Source organism: Ornithorhynchus anatinus, chromosome 7 (genome assembly GCF_004115215.2).
Source record: "Ornithorhynchus anatinus isolate Pmale09 chromosome 7, mOrnAna1.pri.v4, whole genome shotgun sequence".
Lineage (NCBI taxonomy): Eukaryota > Metazoa > Chordata > Mammalia > Monotremata > Ornithorhynchidae > Ornithorhynchus > Ornithorhynchus anatinus.
The window spans coordinates 62,036,909-62,057,985 of NC_041734.1; the positions used below are offsets into that span (position 1 = coordinate 62,036,909).

General features: G+C 51.8%; 1 protein-coding gene across 2 annotated transcripts in view; it reads right to left on the bottom strand.

Moving 5' to 3' along the window:
• SLC41A1 (solute carrier family 41 member 1) overlaps positions 1-10,555 on the bottom strand; it is a 32,144-nt gene extending 21,589 nt beyond the window's left edge. Inside the window, exons 1-2 of one of the 2 annotated variants that reach the window (XM_029069174.2) lie at positions 10,426-10,555; positions 1,036-2,263 (exon numbers count right to left, since the gene is read on the bottom strand). In XM_029069174.2, coding sequence (XP_028925007.1) covers positions 1,036-1,413 — 378 coding nt within the window. In that variant the 5' untranslated portion in view covers positions 1,414-2,263; positions 10,426-10,555. Of the gene's footprint in view, positions 1-1,035; positions 2,264-5,902; positions 6,043-10,425 lie in introns of those variants that run through there. The other variant, XM_029069173.1, reaches the window with a different exon arrangement.
• Positions 10,556-21,077: the final 10,522 nt, after the last annotated feature.

Here is a 21,077-nt window from a genome sequence, read left to right on the forward strand (position 1 = left end):
GATGTCACCGAGGCAGGTTCAAATGACTTGGACACTTTTAAAGAAAAGGAGTCCCGGCCCCACTGACCCACGCTCCAGCCTTTTCATTTTTTTATGGTATTTGTGCAATGCTTACTGTACGTGCCAGGCACTGTACTAAGCACTGGGATACATACAAGACAATCAAGTTAGACAATTCATGTCTCAGCTGGGGCTCAAAGTCTTAATCCCCCATTTTACAGATGAGGTAACTGAGGCACAGAAAAGTTAAGTGACTTGCCCAAGGTCACACAACAGGCAGGTGGTGGAGCCGGAATCGGAAGCCGGGACCTCTGCCGCCCGGGCCCGTGCTCTTTCCACCAAGCCACACTGTTTCTCTTCGCCTACCACAAGAAAAGGATTATGAGCTCCTGCCTAATTCTAGAAGCCGCTTCGGCCGAAAGCCTCGCCCCCTTCGCCTGGGGCAGGTATTCGCTAGATGCCAGAAGAGATGTTCCCCCAGGGCTTTATGGAAGGAAGGCCAGCTGAATGTATTTTTGTTCTCATTTGCAAAGTTGTTTCTAAACCACTGGCCTGCTCCCCTCGGTGCCTTTAGGGACCTGGGCTGCCTGTGCGTTTCCGATAAGGAGTCACCGAAACTTTCTGTGGCCAAGACCCGCCCCGCCCCACTCCCCCACCCCCAACCCCATAGCCAATTACCAAATTCCTACCCCCAGCAGAGGGACTTTAGGACCAAGCTTCCCGCTGAGCCGGTGCCTCCTTAAGCTTCCAGTGAAAGGGCAGGAGGCCAGGTGGGTTGCGAGCTTGGTATCCGGGCAGAGGCTGCCCTCCCCTCAACCGTTCCACCTCCCTCCCACCCGCGCGGGACTTCTTGGAGGCAGCAACAGTATTCAGAATAGAGGGAAGGTCGCCGTCCAAAGGGGAAACGAGCTTCTAGGAAAGAGGAGCCGAGGGTGCGAGGGAAGAACCGGGAGAGCTCAAAGACCCTGGATTTCCCCGAAGGCCGGGCGGGGCGAGGCCCCCCTCGGCCACCCCCTCCCACCGCGGGTCTCTCACCTGCACGATGTCCAGCACCATGCCCGCGGCGACGGTCCCGAACCCTGCCAACAGGAAGGGGAACAGCACCTGGAGGCCGATGGAGAAGGAGGTCTCCTTGAGCGGGGAGGCGGCCTCGGGCCCCGGGTCGGCGCTGGTGTCGTCGCTCTCGTTGCTCTGGCTGCCGTTTTCCAGGAGCGCGTCCTCCTCCCGCAGCCCCTTGGCGTTGGCTCGCGACTCCGCCACCACCACCTCCACCCCGGACTCCCCGTCCGGACCCAGGAGCTCGGAGGGCCCGGCCGTCGGCTCCCGGCCGGGGCCGTCGGCCGGAGAGAAGGGGGCGGGTGGGACGCTCTCGCTCTGCTGGCGGCCGTCCTTCGGCTCGGGCTTGGAGGACATGGCGGGGGAACTCGCTCCGTTCGTCTCGGGGAGGGGAAAGTCTCAGCGGGAGAGAGCTAAGGGAAGCGACCCCGGGCTAGTGGCCGAGGGCAGGGTCGCCTCCCGCATCGAGGGATTCCCCCTTGTATTTCTTCGCTGCTGCTCGCCGCCGCGAAGACCGCCCCTCCGACGGGCAGCCCCATCAAGCACCGAAGCCAAGAGCGGGAGGAACAATTGTGGGGAGGGAGAAGAAACCCCCATAAAACTAAGGCACCGACCGCTAGGGAAGTAAAAAAAAAAGGGGGGGGGGAGGAGAAAAAAATCAGGTCCAGAGATCAGAGGAGCGGCCCGCTCTCCTCCCCACTCTCACTTGGGATTGGCTTCTTTGGTTCTTAGCAGTTGGGCTCTCCCCAGGGAAGCCAGCCCAGCACAGGGCCTCCCCGCTCTGGGGTGACGAGCTGAGGATCAGCAGCAATGCGGGAGAGAACCTGAGAGGGGCCGGAGTGCCCGGCAGCTTCTTCTCCGTTTGAAAGCAGCTTCGGTTGGAGGCTCTAAAATAAATCCAGCGGCTTCCGGACGTCCCGGTGTGGAGTTTCAGCGTCTCCTCTTGCTGCCACCTTCTGGGATCTGGCGGCTGTGGGGAATCTCCGGGCCATGGGGTAGGATCACGAGAGTCCTTTCTGGACCAGCCTCTCCCCACCTCCCCGGGAACGATCCGCCCCCTCTCTCGCTGGGAAGGGCTCCCGCGGCCAACCCCGGGTCTCGACTTCACATCTGAGGAAGCCAGGGAGGGTGACTCAAATAACCCCACCCCTCCCGGGACCGGCCAGACTCTCCAGATCTAGGACGTGCTCCTCACCGGAGCCGACACCTGAAGGAAGAAAAAGAGAAGGGAGGAAAAAGAAGGGGGGGAGGAAAACTCGATGAGGTAGCCGACGACGACTCATTTAGTGGAATTTATCCTCTCCCTTTTAAGCAGGGCACCTCAGTGACTTCCTTTTGGGTGAGCTTCCCCTAAGGGGCCCAGGCTTTCTCGTTCACCACTTCCCACACAAACTGAACAGGACGCCGGGAACTTCTCGTTTCCCAGGAGAGATGCTCCAGTCCCACGGTTTATAGATACTGCCCAGGGGCTGTGAACTGACCTGGAACCTTCTTGTGGAGGAGATAATTGCTAGTTGGGGGATTCTCCCGTTTCAAGACCAGGGCACTTGAAACATATTTACCCCCAAACCTGCCCACACCCGATCTGCAATGCGGCCACCTCTAGGGTGGGGCCCGGTTGCCCTCATATCATCCACAACACCCTAAATAATTAGTCAGCAAAGGGGGAAGGCTTCTAAAACTCAGAATCCACTCACGAAGCCACCTGATAATGATGGCATTTGTTAGGTGCTTATTCGGTGTACGGCAGTGTTCTAAGCGCTGGGGCAGATACAGGTTAATCGGGTCGGACACGGTCCTCGTCCCACATGGGGCTCACGGTCTTAATCCCACAGATGAGGTAACTGAGGCACAGAGAAGTAAAGTCGCTTGCCCGAGGTCACACGGCAGAACGGCGACGGAGCCGGGATTAGAATCCAGGTCCTTCTGACTCCCAGGCCTGTGCTCTATTCGCTAGGATACATTCATTCATTCATTCGACGGTATTTATCGAGCGCTTACTATGTGCAGAGCACTGTACTGAGTGCTTGGGACGGACAAATCGGTAACAGATAGAGACAGTCCCTGGCCTTTGACGGGCTTACAGTCTAATGACGGGCTTACGGTCTAATAATAATAATAATACACTGCTCCCCTAGTGGAAAGAACACGGACCTGGGAGTCAGGGGACCCGGGTTCTAATCCTGGCTCCGCCACGTACTTGCTGGGTGATCTTGGGTCAAGTCACTTCACTTCCTAGTGCCTCGACTGCCTCATCTGCAAAACGGAGAGTCAACACCCGTTCTCCCTCCTACCTGAACTCTAAGCCCATGTGGGATCTGATTATCTTGTACCCATCCCAGTGCTTCAAACAGTGCTCGGCACAGAGGAAGTGCTTAACAAACCCCACCATTAAAGCCAGCCCTCTCCCCTCCAGTGCCACCTCCTCCAGCTTCAGTGGCCGCCAGGATCCCAGAAGCTGCTCAGACGGAAAGCCAAGACATTGGCAAGAGGGAAGAGGCAGCTCTTCCCGTCGCCCCTGAGATCAACAAAGTTGCAAAAGAAATACAGTCAACTCCATTGTCCAATGTGGGGATTACTGGAGTCCTTTTGTCCTCCTGCCTTTAGGTTATTTCTCCGCTCATCAGGTAGCAGGGGAAAGGAAAAAAACCCACTCCGGCAAAAAGGCTGGGTGTAGGAGAAAGATTTAAATGAAGTATGTGGATTATCTGGGGATTTCAATTTTCCACACTCTCTCTAATCCCCTCGACTACAGACCTTGTTCAAACATTCCCCCCCCGTGAACTTTACTCCCTCTCCCCCTCCCCAGTTGAAGAAATTAGTTGCCTCCTTGACTTTAGGATGATAATAATAATGTTGGTATTTGTTAAGCGCTTCCTATGTACACAGCACTGATCTAAGCACTGGGGGAGATACAGGGTAATCAGGTTGACCCACGTGAGGCTCACAGTCTTAATCCCCATTTTACAGATGAGGTAACTGAGGCACAGAGAAGTTAAGTGACTTACCCAGAGTCACACAGTTGACAAGTGGCGGAGCCGGGATTAGAACCCACGACCTCTGACTCCCGAGCCCGGGCTCTTCCCACTGAGCCACGCTGGATGAAGACTGCGAGCCTCATGTGGGACAATCCAATGGCCTCGTAGCTACCCCAGTGCTTAGAACAGTGCTTGGCACATAACGATAGAGGAGCAAGCATGGCTCAGTGGAAAGAGCCCGGGCTTGGGAGTCAGAGGCTGTGGGTTCTAATCCCAGCTCCGCCACTTGACAGCTGGGTGACTCTGGACTTCGCTTCTCTGGGCCTCAGCGACCTCATCTGTGAAAAGGGGATAACGATAACAACGTTGGTATTTGTTAAGCGCTTCCTATGTGCAGAGCACTGTTCTAAGCGCTGGGGGAGATACAGGGTCATCAGGTTGTCCCACGTGAGGCTCACAGTCTTCATCCCCATTTTCCAGATGAGGTCACTGAGGCCCGGAGAAGTGAGGTGACTTGCCCACAGTCACTTAGCTGACAGGTGGCGGAGGCGGCATTCAAACCCACGACCTCTGACTCCCAAGCCCGGGCTCTTTTCACTGAACCACGTGAGCCCCACGTGGGACGAGCTGATGATTTTATACCACCCCCCTCCAGAGTTCAGAACAGTGCTTTGCACATAGTAAGCGCTTAACCAAGGCCATCATCATTATCAACCGTGGCATTAGTGAAACGCTCTGTGCAGGCGCCCAATTCATTCTCCCTCTGACGGCTTGCAGGGTGGGGGGGCCGGGGTCAGCTTTCACTCCACACCCGGGTCTGGGGGGAAACTGAGTCAGGAGCCCACCCCACACAACGCAATAATAATAATGTTGGTATTGGTTAAGCGCTTACTATGTGCCAAGCACTGTTCTAAGTGCTGGGGAATATACAGGGTACTCAGGTTGTCCCACGTGAGGCTCCCAGTCTTCATCCCCATTTTACAGATGAGGGAACTGAGGCATAGAGAATAACAATAATAATGTCGGTATTTGTTAAGCGATTACTATGTGCAGGGCACTGTTCTAAGCGCTGGGGGAGATCCAGGGTCATCAGGTTGTCCCACGTGAGGCTGACAGTCTTCATCCCCATTTTACAGATGAGGGGACTGAGGCCCAGAGAATAATAATAATGATGTCGGTATTTAAGCGCTTCCTCTGTGCAGAGCACCGTTCTAAGCGCCGGGGAAGATACACAGGGTAATTAGGTTGTCCAACATGAGGCTTACCGTCTTCATCCCTAATTTAGAGATGAGGGAACCGAGGCCCAGGGAATAATAATAATAATAATGCTACTGGTATTTTAGCACTTCCTAGGTGCAGAGCACTGTTCTTAGCGCTGGGGAAGATGCAGGGTCATCAGGTGGTCCCACGTGGTGCTCACACTTTTAATCCCCATTTTCCAGATGAGGTCACTGAGGCCCAGAGAATAATAATAATTATAATGTTGGTATGGGTTAAATGCTATGTGCAGAGCACCGTTGTAAGGGCTGGGGGAGATCCAGGGTCATTAGGTTGTCCAACATGAGGCTCCCAGTCTCCATCCCCCTTTTCCAGATGAGGGGACTGAGGCCCAGAGAATAATAATAATTATAATGTTGGTATGGCTTAAATGCTATGTGCGGAGCACTGTTGTAAGGGCTGGGGGAGATCCAGGGTCATTAGGTTGTCCAACATGAGGCTCCCAGTCTTCATCCCCCTTTTCCAGATGAAGGGACTGAGGCCCAGAGAAGCGAAGCGACCCGCCCCCCACCCCCCCGGCCAAGGGGCAGGGGCGACATTCGCACCCACGCCCTCGGACTCCCAAGGGCGGCGGCGTCCCCGGTACTGACCTGCCCCCCGGGCCGCGGGCGCGGGGAAGAGGTGGGCGGGCGGTGGGGGGTGGGGGAGCCCGGCCCCCCGCCTTCCTCGCATCGCTCCCTCCTGCGGCTCCTCCTCCTCCAGGGCGGCCCCGGGCTTGCTCCGCGGCGGCCCCCACCGCCCCGCCCCAGGGAGGCAGGGAGGTGACGGCGGGAGGCGGGCCCGCTGCGCTCACTGCCGACCAATCACCGCGCAGCGCGCAGACACGCCCGTCGCTCATTGGCTGGGGCGGCCAACGTGACGGGCACGGCCCCGCCCTCCCCGCCGATGGACGGCCGCCACACCCAATCGGAGGCTGGGAAAGGGGCCGTGTGAGGGGAGCCCCCGCCCCTCGGGCTATGGCGCCTTTTTTTTTTTTCCCCTCAGGGGCCCCTGGAGGGGGGCTGAAGGGTGACAGGTCCTGGAGGCCCCACACTGACACCCTGGATTAATAATAATAATAATAATGTTGGTATTTGTTAAGCGCTTCCTATGTGCAGAGCACCGTTCTAAGCGCTGGGGCAGAGCCAGGGTCATCAGGTTGTCCCACATGAGGCTCCCAGTCTTCACCCCCATTTTCCAGATGAGGTCACTGAGGCCCAGAGAAGTGAAGTGACTTGCCCACAGTCCCCCAGCTGACAAGTGGCAGAGGGGGATTCGAACCCGTGACCTCTGACTCCCAAGCCCGGGCTCTTTCCACTGAGCCACGCTGCTTCCCATGATAATACTAATAACAGTAATGGTATTTTTTAATAATAATAATAATAATAATAATGTTGGTATCTGTTAAGCGCTTACTAGCAGCGTGGCTCAGTGGAAAGAGCCCGGGTTTGGGAGTCAGAGGTCACGGGTTCAAATCCAGGCTCTGCCACTTGTCAGCTGGGTGACTGTGGGCAAGTCACTTCACTTCTCTGGGCCTCAGTGACCTCATCCGTAAAATGGAGATTAACTGGGAGCCTCACGTGGGACAACCTGATGACCCTGGATCTGCCCCAGCGTTTAGAACAGTGCTCTGCACATAGGAAGCGCTTAACAAATACCAACATTATTATTATTGTTAATATTATTTGCTTAACATAGAACAGTGCTCTGCACATAGTAAGCACTTAACAAATACCAACACTATTAACTTCTCTGTGCTTCAGTGACCTCATCTGTAAAATGGGGATGAAGACTGTGAGCCTCACGTGGGACAACCTGATGACCCTGTATCTCCCCCAGCGCTTAGAACAGTGCACATAGGAAGCACTTAACAAATACCAGCATTATTATTATCATTATTATTATTATGTGCTTAACATAGAACAGTGCTCTGCACATAGTAAGCAGTTAACAAATACCAACACTATTATCATTATGTGCTTAACATAGAACAGTGCTCTGCACATAGTAAGCACTTAACAAATACCAACGTTACTATTATTATGTATTTAATATAGAACAGCTCTCTGCACATAGTAAGTGCTTAGTAAATACCAACATTATTATTATGTGCAGAGCACTGTTCTAAGCGCTGGGGTAGATACAGGGTAACCAGATTGTCCCACGTGAGGCTCACAGTCTTCATCCCCATTTTCCAGATGTTGGTATTTGTTAAGTGCTTCCTATGTGCAGAGCATTCATTCATTCATTCATTCAATAGTATTTATTGAGCGCTTACTATGTGCAGAGCACTGTACTAAGCGCTTGGGATGAACAAGTCGGCAACAGATAGAGACGGTCCCTGCCGTTTGACGGGCTTACGGTCTAATCGGGGGAGACGGACAGACGAGAACGATGGCACTAAACAGCGTCGAGGGGAAGAACATCTCGTAAAAACCGATGGCAACTAAATAGAATCGAGGCGATGTACAATTCATTAACAAAATAAATAGGGTAACGAAAATATATACAGTTGAGCGGACGAGTACGGTGCTGTGGGGATGGGAAGGGAGAGGTGGAGGAGCAGGGGGAAAAGGGGAAAATGAGGCTTTAGCTGCGGAGAGGTAAAGGGGGGATGGCGGAGGGAGTAGAGGGGGAAGAGGAGCTCAGTCTGGGAAGGCCTCTTGGAGGAGGTGATTTTTAAGTAAGGTTTTGAAGCGCTGGGGTAGATACAGGGTCATCAGGTTGTCCCACGTGAGGCTCCCAGTCTTCATCCCCACTTTCCAGATGAAGTCACTGAGGCACCGAGAAGTGAAGTGACCTGCCCACAGTCACACAGCCGACAAGTAGCAGAGCCGGGATTTTAAGCGCTTACTATGTGCCAAGCACTCTTCTAAGTGCTGGGTAGGGGGGATACAAGGTGATCGGGCTGCCCCACGTGGGGCTCACGGTCCTCATCCCCATTTTACAGATGAGGTCGCTGAGGCACAGAGAAGTGACTTGTCCAAGATCACACAGCTGACACATGGCAGACCCGGGATTAGAACCTTCTGGGCCACCTCCCCGCACTTTCTGCCGGCGGCCTGATCGAATAATAATAATAATTGTGATATTTGTTAATAATAACGATGATGGTATTTGTTAGGCGCTTAGCTCTGTGCCAGGCACTGTACTAAGCCCCGAGATACAAGGTGATCAGGTTGTCCCGCGTGGGGCTCACAGTCTTAATCCCCATTTTACAGATGAGGTTAAGCGCTTACTGTGTGCCAGGCGCTGTACTAAGCGCTGGGGTGGATCCAAGGAAATCAGGTTGGACACGGTCCCTGTCCCACGTGGGGCCTATGGTCTTAGTCCCCATTTTAAAGATGAGGGAACTGAGGCCCAGAAGAGTGAAGTGACTCTGCCCAAGGCCACACAACAGAAAAGTGGAGGAGCAGGAGAAGCAGCGTGGCTCTGTGGAAAGAGCCCCGGCTTGGGAGTCAGAGGTCGTGGGGTCTAATCCCGGCTCCGCCACTTGTCAGCTGGGTGACTTTGGGCGAGTCTCCTCACTTCTCTGTGCCTCAGTTGCCTCATCTGTAAAATGGGGATGAAGACTCTGAGCCCCATGTGGGACAACCTGATAACCTTGCATCTATCCCAGCGCTTAGAAGACTACATGGCACATAAGTGCTTAATAAATACCACTATTATTATTATTATTATTATGACCTGACGCCCGGGCCCATGCTCTATCCACCACACCACGCTGCTTCCCTCTCCTCCTGGCTGGGTGATCGCTCTTTCCACATGGAACCCGGCCCCCCCCCCGAGAGCCGTCGTGTGGTGGGGCAGCCTATTCCCCTTCCCTGCTCATCCTCCTCCTTCATACAACACAAACAGTTGGGATGAGCGCCATCCTAGCAGAGCCTCTAGCCCAAAAATGGGCAAATTTTTTTTTCTGGTATTTTTTAAGTGCTTGCTCTGCGTCAGGCGCTGTCCTAAGCGCTGTGGTAGATACGGATAATCGGGTTGGACACGGACCCTATCCCACACGGAGCTCACACTCTTAATTTCCAATCTAATCTCATCTCTGAATTCTTTCCCAGAGCTCCGTACAGGGTTCTTCTCATAGTAAGCACGTAATCACTTAATCCCGGCTTCGCCACTGGAGACCGTGAGCCCCAGATGGGACAGGGACTGCGTTCAACCCGATTTGCTCGTAGCCACCCCAGCGCTTAGTACAGTGTCTGGCGCATAGTAAGGGCTTAATAATATTATTATTATTATTATTATTATTAATAAGAGTAACTACCATTACAACTTCTACTAGGGAGATCCCAGAACTTTCACTGAACAATGAGAGGGTTCTGACAGCCTTTACCCGTTTCTAGCTCTCTGCCCAGAAACCGAAGGAGAATCCACCCACCCATTACTTTTTTTAATGTGGTATTTGTTATGCGCCAACGGGTGTCCAACCTGAGGCTCCCAGCCTTAACTTCCAGTAATTTCCACCAAATTCCCAGTCTAATCCCACGTCTCAATTCTTTTCCAGCTCTTTCAGTGTTCTGCCTATCGTAAGAACTTAATAAATATTATTATTACTTCTACTAGACTGTAAACTCATTATGAGCAGGGAATGTGTTTGTTAATTCGGTTTTACTCCCCCAAGCACTTAGTACAGTGCTCTGTACAGAGTAAGTGCTCAATAAATACGATTGATTGATTGATTGGCTGTACTAGTGAGTTCCGAGAACTATCCCTGAACAACGAGAGGGTCTGACAGCTTTTACTCCTTTACCAGCTCCCTGACGGGATACCGAAGGAGAATCCCTCTCCCCCCCTTCCCTTTTTTAAAATATGGCATTTTTTAAGCACTTACTATGGGTCAGGCACTGTACTAAGTGCTGGGGAAGACGCAAGCTGATCAAGTTGGATACAGTCCATGTCCCACGTGGGGCTCGCAGTCTTAATCCCCATTTTACAGATGAGGTAACGGAGGCACGGAGAAATTAAGCGAATTGTCCAAGGTCCCACAGCAGACAAGTGGCGGAGCCAAGATTAGAACCCAGGTCCCCCTGACTCCCCGGCCCGTTCTCTGTCCACCAGACCATGCTGCTAATCCCTTCTTCCTCCTCCCTCCCTTTTCCCTTCTCCCTTTTTCCCGACCCGTCTCTACCGTTTTCCTGGAGGTAACGGCACCTCAGTTACCGCTCTTCCTCTCCTGTTGCCGGTCGCTTTCACCTGAAGCTGTTCTTCTCAGGCCATCCGAGAATCCAGGTTACCGGCAGAGGAGATGACTCGGCCTATTCCGGTGCGTCCTTAATAAAGGCCCCGGCCGGAGAAGGGCAGGGGTGGACCTCAGCACGTGGCCAAGTCCGGGGTTGAGTTCGGCATCTGTAAGGCGGGGCTGGGGGGTCCCTTTGATGATCAGGTGCCTCGCTGACCTCCTGATGCTTCAGCCCAGACACATCTGGGTCAGGGTGGGCTTCTCTGACGCACCTCGCAGATTAGATCGGGGAGCAGGGAGAGGACTGTCTTTTACCCCTTGGGTCTCCCCACCGATGTAGGCCAAGCCTAGAGGCAACACTTCTCTGGGGGATGTTTTTGTCTCGTCCACTCTGCTTCCTGTTCTCCTCCTCCCTTTTCCCCCCACCCCCTTCTGGTTCCAGTGGAACCTCTGACGAGCATTTCCTTCCTGGCGTTGCTTTCCCTTCCTCCTAGGAAGCTGCTCAGCAGGCTCAGAGCCACGAGGTGAGCCCAGCCCAGCCCTGGAAGGGTCTCTGGGGAGACGGGGGTCTGCATCTGGGGAAGAGGGTGGGCTTCAGGTTTGTAGCTGCATCTTCCCTCCTTTGGGCTTGTTACATATGCATACACACAAAATGCAGAGACTTGCACAGTGGAAATCGATCAATCAATCCATCACTGGTATTGAATCGAGCACGAACCGTGTGCAGAACACTGTACTAAGCCCTTAGGAGAGTACGCTACAACAGAACTGGTAGACACGTTCCCTGTCCAATAAGAGCTTACAGTGTGATTTTAATAAGACTCTGAAGGTGGGGAGAGTGGTCGTCTGTCATACGTGAAGGGAGAGGGAGTTCCAGGCCAGACGTGGGCAAGGGGTCGTTGGTGAGATAGACAAAATGGAGGTTCAGTGAGTAATTTGGTGTTGGAGGACACACCTCAGTTCTATTTGGTGTTTTTACGCCAAAGCACCTTACATGGCTTATCTCGATTTAGCCCTTACAACGCTCCCGCGAGGTAGAGTCCGGTATTATTTTCTCCATTTTGAAGACACAGAAACTGAGGCGTGGGGAGGTTAAGTGACTTGCCCGAGGTCCCACGCAGTAGACACGAGGCAGAACTGGGGTAAGAACCCAGTTCCTACAATTTCCGGGGCTGCGTTTTCTCCACTACACCGTACTGCCTATCCGGGTATGAGCTTGGGAGTCGGAGGAACTGGGTTCACCCATTTTCTGATGTATGACCTTGGACAAGTCACTTCCCTCAGTTTTCTCACCTGTAAAATGAGGAGTCAATACCTGCTCTCTATCCCACTTACCCTGCGAGTTTCCGTATACAACAAGGGACGGTGTCTGATCTGATTATTTTCTATCTACCCCATAAATCAATCGTATTTATTGAGCACTTACGATGTGCTTGTACTAAGCGCTTGGGAAAGTACTATATAACAGAATAGGTAGATGCATTCCCTGCCTACAACGAATTTACGGTCTAGAGGGGGACCTCAACGCTTAGTACGGTGCTCGATCTGCAGTAAGTGCTTAACTCATCCCACAATTCTTCTCATATCTTCCTTTCTGCATGGCCCAGTTGAAAAAGCACAGACCCGAGAATCAGGAGACTTCAATTCTAACCCTGGCTCTGCCACTCGCCTGCTGGGTATGACGGTAATAATAATTATGATGATGGTATTTGTTGTCTACTGGGTGCCAAACGCTGTACTAAACTCTAAGATACATACAGTAAAATCTGGTCAGACACAGTCCCTGTCCCACATGGGGCTTGCAGTCTAAGTGGGAGGGAGAACGGGTATTTCATGCCCATTTTACATATGAGGATACTGAGGCCCAGAGAAGTTAAGTGAATTACCCAAAGTCACCCAGCAGGTAAGTGGGAGAACCGGAATTAGAACCCGTGACCTCTGTCTCCCAAGCCTGTGCTCTTTCCACCAGGTCACCCGGAGTCTCTAACCTCGGCCAAGTGACCTGTTTGTCATGCTGGCTCCGTGGCCTTGAGCAAGTCACTTAAGTTCTCTGTGCCTTGGTTTCCTCATCTGTAAAAAATGGGGATATATACCTATTCTCCCTCCCTGTTATATTGTGGATCCCATATGTGTCTGACCTGATTGTCTTTTATCTATCCAGCACTTAGTTCAGTGCTTGGCACAAAGTAAGCACTTAACAACTATGACTACTATGATTATAATAATAATAATATTATTATTATAGTAGAAATAGTAGATGGATGCCTACCTTAAGCCTGCGACTTTGTTATCTGTGGTTCTGGTCCGGTAAAAACAGTAGGTCTCTCTTGGTAGGGTGGTGGTCGTCTTTGCATCTCCAACCTGATGTTTTCTGCCGGAACCTAGGTGATCCCCTCTGGACTTGGTTGGGGAGGAGGCAATCAATCAATCAGTCACTCACTGGTACTTATTGAGTGCTTTCTGTGCGCAGAGCTCTGTACTAAGCACTTGGGAGAACACAATATTTATTCATTCATTCATTAGTATTTATTGAGCGCTTACTATGTGCAGAGCACTGGACTAAGCGCTTGGAATGTACAAATCGGTAACAGAGACAGTCCCTGCCCTCTGACGGGCTTACGGTCTAAATCGGGGGAGACGGACAGACAAGAACAATGGCAGAGCTGGTAGGTGCGTTCCCTAGCCACAACGAGTTGACAGTCTAGAGGTGGAGACCGACGTTAATATAAATAAATAAATGATGTATATGTACCTGAGTGCTGCGGGGCTGAGGGAGGGGTGAATAAAGGATGCAAATCTAAGAAGAGAGTGGGAGAAGAGGAAGTGAGGGGCAGTCAGAGGAGGAAATAAAGGAGGTGGGCAGGGTGGGAAATAAACTCTAGACCCTTGATGGCGATGGATGCACTTTCATTCACACTTTTAAAGCAGCTGACCTTCCACACCCCCGATCCCATACCCAGATCCTGACCTGACCCACACCTCTGTGCTGTGTGTACCGGCGGGTTGGCTTGGGTCAACTGTGGGAAGCGAGTCTCTAAGAGGATGCTGGTCGGCCGTGCTCTGTGACAGCAGGAAAACAAACTGGAGGAAATGTGTTTAAAATGCAGCAAGAAAGAGTTCAGTTGGACATAGGGAAGAACTTCCTGCCCTTTCCAGGGAGTTGAACACCGAAACAAACTTCTAAATAAGGTTAAGGAAAAGCAGCTCGGCCCATTCATTCGATCGTATTTATTGAGAGCTCACTGTGTGCAGAGCACTGTACTAAGCACTCGGGAGAGTCCAGTATATCATTAAACAGGCACATTCCCTGCTCACAAGGATCTTATGGTCTACTGGATAGGGCTTGGGCTTGGGAATCATGAGACTTGGGTTCTAATCCAGATCTGCCACTTGCCCTCTGTGTGGCTTGGACAAGTCATTTAGTTTCTCTGTGTCTCTGTTTTCTCGTCTGTTAAAATGGGGGAAAAGATACCTGTCTTTCCTCCCCCTTGAACCGTGAGCCCCATCCGGGGCACGGACTGGGTTGGATCGGCTTATACTGAATCTACCCTCACTGCTTAGCACTGTGGTTGGCACACAGTAAATGCTTTACAAATACCATAATAATTACTATTTGGGAATCGCCACCCCTGGAGGGCTTCCAACTCAACTATCTTGGATCCTTCAGGCCCTCTTCTGCCTGGGCGCTGGGAGCTGGGCCAGATAGCCTCTTGAGGTCTCTTACGGTTCTCGTATTTTACGAACCCACACACACGCGAACATTCAAGGACACTGACCCATATCTATGAACATCCTTCTGCCGTGACGCACAGAGTCCCACGATTGCACAGGCACGATCGATGAACTGATGGTATTTATTGAGTGGTTACTCTGGGCGTTCATTTATTCATTCATTCGATCGAATTTATTGAGAGCTCGCTGCGTGCAAAGCACCGTACTAAGTGCTTGGGAGAGTATAACAACAACAGACACATTCCTGCCCACAACGAGCTCACAGTCTAGAGGGGGAGACGGACATTAATATAAAACCATAGATAAATAAATTACAGAGATAGAGAGATATATACCTTTGTGCTGTGGGGATGGGAGGGAGGATGAATGAAAGAGCAAGACGCAGAAGGGAGTGGGAGAAGAGGGGAGGAGGCCTCAGGCAGGGAATTATACTAAATGCTTGGAAGAGTACAGTGATACAGAGTTGGGAGATACATTCCCTGTCCACACACACACACGGGATTAGATTGTTTCCCTAGGACAAAGGGTATTTTCTCAGGGGCCCATAATGTAATGGAAAGTGAGGGAGGGAGACCCCTTCAGAAGCCCCTTTCCAGGTTTCTGCTTCAATCTCTTCCCCCAATATCCTCTAGTCCAATTTCCAATCTTACCAGCCTATCATTAATTATTCACTTAATAATAATTGAAGTGCTAGTTAAGCACTTATTATGCACCAAGCACCATACTAAGCACTAGGGTAGATGCAAGATAATCGGGTCAGATACAGTCCCTCTGTCTCACAGAATAAGTGGGAGAGAGAACAGGTATTACTACTATTATTATTATTATTATTAATAATAACAATGGCATTTGTTAAGGATTTACTATATGCCAGGCACCGTACTGAGCACTGGGGTGCATTCAAACAAATTGGGTTGGATACAGTCCCCGTCCCATGTGGGACTCCCAGTCTCGACCCCCATTTTACCGATGAGGTAGCCGAGGCACAGAGAAGTGACTCGCCCAAGGTCACACGGCCGACGAGTGGTGGACCCGGGATTAGAACCCATGACCTTCTGATTCCCAGACCCACGCTCGATCCACCACACCGTGCTGCTTCTCCATTTCTCCATTGAATGAATCTCCATTTTACAAATGAGGAAACCGAGGCCCAGAGGAGTGAAGTAGCTCGCCAAGATCAAACAGCAGGCAAGAGGCAGAGCCGGGATTAGAATCCAGAGGACTCCCAGGCCCAGGCTCTTTCTGCTAGGCCTCCCTTATTTCCCTCAGACCCATTCAGCTTCTGAACTCCAGTGAGATATGCATAAACACATCCTGCTTTCCAATGATCCCCAAGTGACCCCTGCTCACCTTTGACAATGGTACCCCGAGCCCATGGTTCCCTGCCGTTCCCTGCCCCTTCCTCCCCGCTCCCTGTTGCTCCCTTTTCCCTAACCCTCTCCCTCAACTCCCACCCAAATTGTTTCCATCACCTGGCTCCAAACAGGTGCCTAGATCACATGCGTTTCTCTTGTTTTTTTTGTCCAGTGTAACTCTTTCCAAGCTGGTGTTGAAGTAGGATCAGCACCTTCCTGGGCCACCACTGCACCTTGATACCCCACCCAGCGAGCCAAACAACAAAATGAAAAATGAGAGCTGGTTTCCTCCTGGCTCGGCCAGCTGTGACTCGCGCGAAAGAAGCTTCTTGATTTTTTTAAACGGCATTTGTTAAGAGCTTACTTCGTATCAAACGCCCTTCTAAGCTCCGGGATAGATACCAGTTAATTAGGTCGGACACGGATGGGGTTCCCCGTCTAAACAGGAGGGAGAACGGGCATCCCCGTTTTATACTTGAGGAAACGAGACGTGAATTGAGTTGCCCGAGATCACACAGCAAAGGCACAGAGGAGTTAAGTGACTCGCCCAAGGTTACGTAGCAAACGGTTGGCAGAGCCGGGATCAGAGCCCAGGTCCTTCGGACTCCCAGGCCTGTGCTCCCTCCACTAGGGCAAATGGAATTAACAGAACGAATCTCTTAGACCGCAAGTCCAGCGTGGGACAGGGGCTGTGTTTGGTTGGAATATTCTGAATTTGCCCTCCCTCTCAGCACAGTCTCACGAGGCGGCAGCCTGGATGTGGGGAGGAGAGGGGGAAGTGGCTGTACTGGAAGACATGGATGCTCCCTTTGTTCTTCTCCCCCCTCCCAGCCCCATGGCACTAATGTACATATCTGTAATTTATTTATTTCTACTAATGTCTGTATCCCCACAATAATAATAATAACGATGGTATTTGTTTAGCACTTACTATGTGCCAAGCACTGTTTTAAGCGGAATTGTACATTCCAAGCGCTTAGTACAGTGCTCTGCACAGAGTAAGTGCCCAATAAATACTACTGAATGAATGAATACAAGGTAATCAGGTTGTCCCGCGTGGGGCTCACTGTCTTAATCCCCATTTTATAGATAACTGAGGCCCAGAGAAGTGAAGTGACGTGCCCAAAGTCACACAGCTGATAAGTGGCGGGGTGGGGATTAGAACCCATGACCTCTGACTCCCAAGCTCGGCTCTTTTCACCGAGCCACGCTGCTTCTCTAGACTGAAAGCTCATTGCGGGCAGGGAATGAGTCTGTTTATTGTTGTATTATACTCTCCCAAGCACTTAGTACAGTTCTCTGCACACAGTAAACGCTCAATAAGTACTAATGAATGAATGAATGAAAAGGCAAGGACCAGCAGTGAGCAGAGAGGAGCAAATCCGACTTGCTCGAGACACAAGGACTTCAGGTAGATCGAAGGCTAGACAATCTGTTGCCGAATTGTACTTTCCAAGCACTTAGTACTGTGCTGTGCACACAGTAAGTGCTCAGTAAATACGATTGAATGAATCAGTGAATCTACAGAGTCCATCTGGAGTTCAAAAGTCTCTCTTCCATCCTCTTGCTTCCTCAGAGGCCTTCATTGGCAGTCAGGGAAGATTAGAGCGCATCCTGTTTATGGAGATCGTCAGAAAAGGAGGTCCCACAACACTCCCTCATCCTTTCCTACGTCTAAAACGCTCAGTCAAGACGTCCTTCTTTGTGTCTAATGCAAATCCCTCCAGCTGCAACTTAAATCCACGTGCACTTGTTCTGTTATCAGAGTTGAAAAAGAATAACTGGGTAATAATACTGCATCGGGATGCAATTATTAAAAATCCCTATGTATCCGACAGACCAGCCCTCTCCCGATCTTCAAAGCCTTATTGAAATGCTATCCCCTCCAGGAAGCCTTCCCAGGCTAAATTCTCATTTTCCCACTCTATTCTCCCTCCCTCCTTCCTCTCTCATACACTTAGTCCCAACCCCACCGCCAACATTTCTGTACACATCTTTATACTCAGTTGCTTCTCAACTGTAATGTACCTTAATGTCAGTCTCCCCCTTGAGAGTTGTAGTCTCTCAGTCATTTAGTATAGTGCTCTGCGTGAGGTAAACGCTCCATAAATACTTTCCATTGATCGATCCCCACGTGGGATAATCCCAGTGCCCTTAAACTTTCCTCCAGCCCTCGATTCCCAAGCTTTTCTGTGACCCACCTGGCCGGGATCTCTCAATCCTTCCCTCAGTACAGAATCCCGTCTCCCCCGATTAGACCGTAAGCCCGTCAGAGGGCAGGGACTGTCTCTATCTGTTGCCGATTTGTACATTCCAAGCGCTTACTACAGTGCTCTGCACATAGTAAGCGCTCAATAAATACTATTGAATGAATGAATGAAATCCAGGGCCAGAAGTAGGACTTGGGCCAGGTCAGTGGGAGGATAAGAGGCTGTACTCCCGTAGTCTAAGGAGAGAGTGTCTCTTTTCACCCTGTCCCCTAGAAAACTGGTATTGTCACCCTCCCCTAGACGCTCCCTGACCCCAGCTCTCCTTCATTCCTGTGGCCCTTAAGAATAATAAAAATTACGGTACTTGTTAAGCGCTTACTATGTGCCAAGCACCGTTCTAAGAGCCGGGATAGATAAGGAGTCAGTCAGGTTGGACACAGTCCCCGTCCCACATGGGGCTTACACTCGTATCCCCATTTTACGGATGAGGTAACTAAGGCCCAGAGAAGTTAAGTTCCTGGCCCAAGGTCACCCAACGGACATGTTACAGAGTCGGGATTAGAACCCAGGTCCTTCTGACTCCCAGGTCCATGCTCTATTCACCAAGCCACACTGTCCTTATTACCTGGGTGGCTGCTTGCTGTGAACTAACCATCCCCGAAACCCCACCGCCCGCCCAGGTGACAACACGGGCGTTTGGAAAAACCCCCGGTCCATCAGATGGGCTCCTAGCCACGGGGCTGGCATGCCAGGGTTTCTGACACACCCGCCTTTTGTTTCCATCATTGGGAAAGGGGTGGGTGGGTCCTCCCCGCCTCCCTTCCATTTTCCCTGGTGTGCCCTCCCCCTCACCCCCACCAGGTTGACTTCCTTCCTGCTGGCGGAAGCCAGAGGGGACATCCTGCTAGTGCCCTGTTTCAGCTTGGGGAAAGCTAGGACTCCCCTCCAGGTTCTCCTCTCTTCCACACCACCCTCCCAGCCCAGAGCTGTGTGGAACCCCAGGCCCGCTCTCCCCCTACTCCCCAACCTCCACTTCCCCCACTCCCTGAACTCCCACCCCTCGGCCAGGGCAACCACTTCTTCGGGTGGTTTGAGGGAGCCGGTAGCTTTAGGCTCCATTTCAGGCCTGGCTCTTCCTCCTCCTCTGCAGCTTGCTCTCCCACTGACCTCATTGCAGCCTAAAGCTGTATCCCCTCTTCCCTCTCCACCCCTTTCCATTTCCCCGGAGGAACTGGGCTCAGCGGACAAGCTGGCAGGAAGCAAGGAGCCAGGACAACTGGTTTGTCCAGCCCGGGAGGGTTCGGGAGAGGCTGTGTTTGGATGACGAGCTTGGGTCCCTTGGCTACTCGGCCTGGTGTGGCCAGAGCTCTGGGTGGCTTAGCCGTTCCTCCCTCCCCCGCTGACTGGCTGTAAAATGGAGTCAGAAAGCAGTAGGGCCTAGTGGATCTGGGAGTCGGGGGACCTGGGTTCTGATCCTGACTCGATCACTTGTCTGCTGTGTGACTTTGGGCAAGTCATTTAACTTCTCTGGGCCTCGATTTCCTCATCTGTAAAACGGGGACTCAACGCCTGGTCTCCCTCCTACTTAGAATGCGAGCTCTGTGTGGGATTAAGCCCCAGACTAAGCCCCCCCTTTTCCTCAGCTCCCCCTCCCCATCGTCCCAACTGCTCCCTTTGCTCTAACCCCCCCCCCACCCTGCAGCACTTGGGAGCGTGGCTCAGTGGAAAGAGCCCGGGCTTGGGAGTCAGAGGTCATGGGTTCGACTCCCGGCTCTGCCTCTTGTCAGCTGTGTGACTGTGGGCGAGTCACTTCAATTCTCTGTGCCTCAGTTCCCTCATCTGTAAAATGGGGATTAACTGTGAGCCTCACGTGGGACAACCTGATTACCCTGTGTCTCCCCCAGCGCTTAGAACGGTGCTCCGCACATAGTAAGCGCTTAACAGATACCAACATTATATCTATAATTCTATTTATTTACAATAATGTCTGTTTACTTGTTTTGATGTGCATATATCTGTAATTCTATTTATTTATACTGATGCTACTGATGCCTGTTTACTGGTTTTGATGCCTGTCTCTCCCCTTCTAGACTGTAAGCCTGTTGTGGGCAGGGATAGTCTCTCTTTATTACTGAATTGTAATAATAATAATAATAATGTTGGTATTTGTTAAGCGCTCACTATGTGCCGAGCACTGTTCCAAGTGCTGGGGGAGATACAGGGCCATCAGGTCATCCCACGTGAGACTCACAGTTAATCCCCATTTTACAGATGAGGGAACTGAGTCACAGAGAAGTGAAGTGACTCGCCCAGTCACACAGCTGACAAGTGGCAGAGTCGGGATTCGAACCCATGATCTCTGACTCCCAAGCCCGGGCTCTTTCCACTGAGCCATGCTGCTTCTTGTACTTTCCAAGCGCTTAGTACAGTGCTCTGCTTACAGTGAGCGCTCAATAAAAACGATTGAATGAATGAATGATTAACTCATGTCTACCCCAGCGTTTAGTACAGTGCTTGGCACATAGTAAGTGCTTAACAAACACCACGGATAATAGACTCACTAATCTCGAGGCCCTGGGACGGGGTGGGAAGAGAGACCATTGTGGTGAGGTGACGGAGGCGGGGTCCCCTTGGAATTAAATGGGCCTGGAGATTAGGAGAAGCAGCGTGGCTCAGTGGAAAGAGCCCGGGCTTGGGAGTCAGAGGTCACGGGTTCTAATCCCGGCTCTGCGGCTTCCCAGCTGTGTGACTTTGGGCAAGTCACTTCACTTCTCTGTGCCTCAGTTCCCTCATCTGGAAAATGGGGATTAAAACTGTGTGCCCCACGTGGGACCACCTGATCGCCTTGTATCCCCCAGCGCTTAGAACAGTGCTCTGCACATAGTAAGCGCTCAACAAATACCACCATTATTATAAGGGACCACCCCCCCCCGACCCAGAGTGAATCGGGCCCGGAGGCAGGAGACTCTGAAAGGAGAACTGGTAGACGAGGAGGAAGGGGAGATGGGGGCTGCTCCCTGGATCTTCCAAAGCTGGCCCGTTCTGGGAGCCACAAACCTCTGCCAGACTTCATGTCTAATAACAGAAAAACAGCCCGGCAGGCTGAGCTACCCCACAGCCGGAAGGAGCAACTTCCTCAGCAGCCTGTTCCTGTCCCTGCGGCCCCTGGGCCTGACCACTTGACCCCTCTCCCCACCGGCAACCCCCTCCGGCCCCCAACCTTCCTCCCCTGCTTCTTTCCCTTAGCGACTGGGGCGCTCTCTTTAGAAAACACCGGGGTTGTCTGGTACTCTCCTCTCCTCAT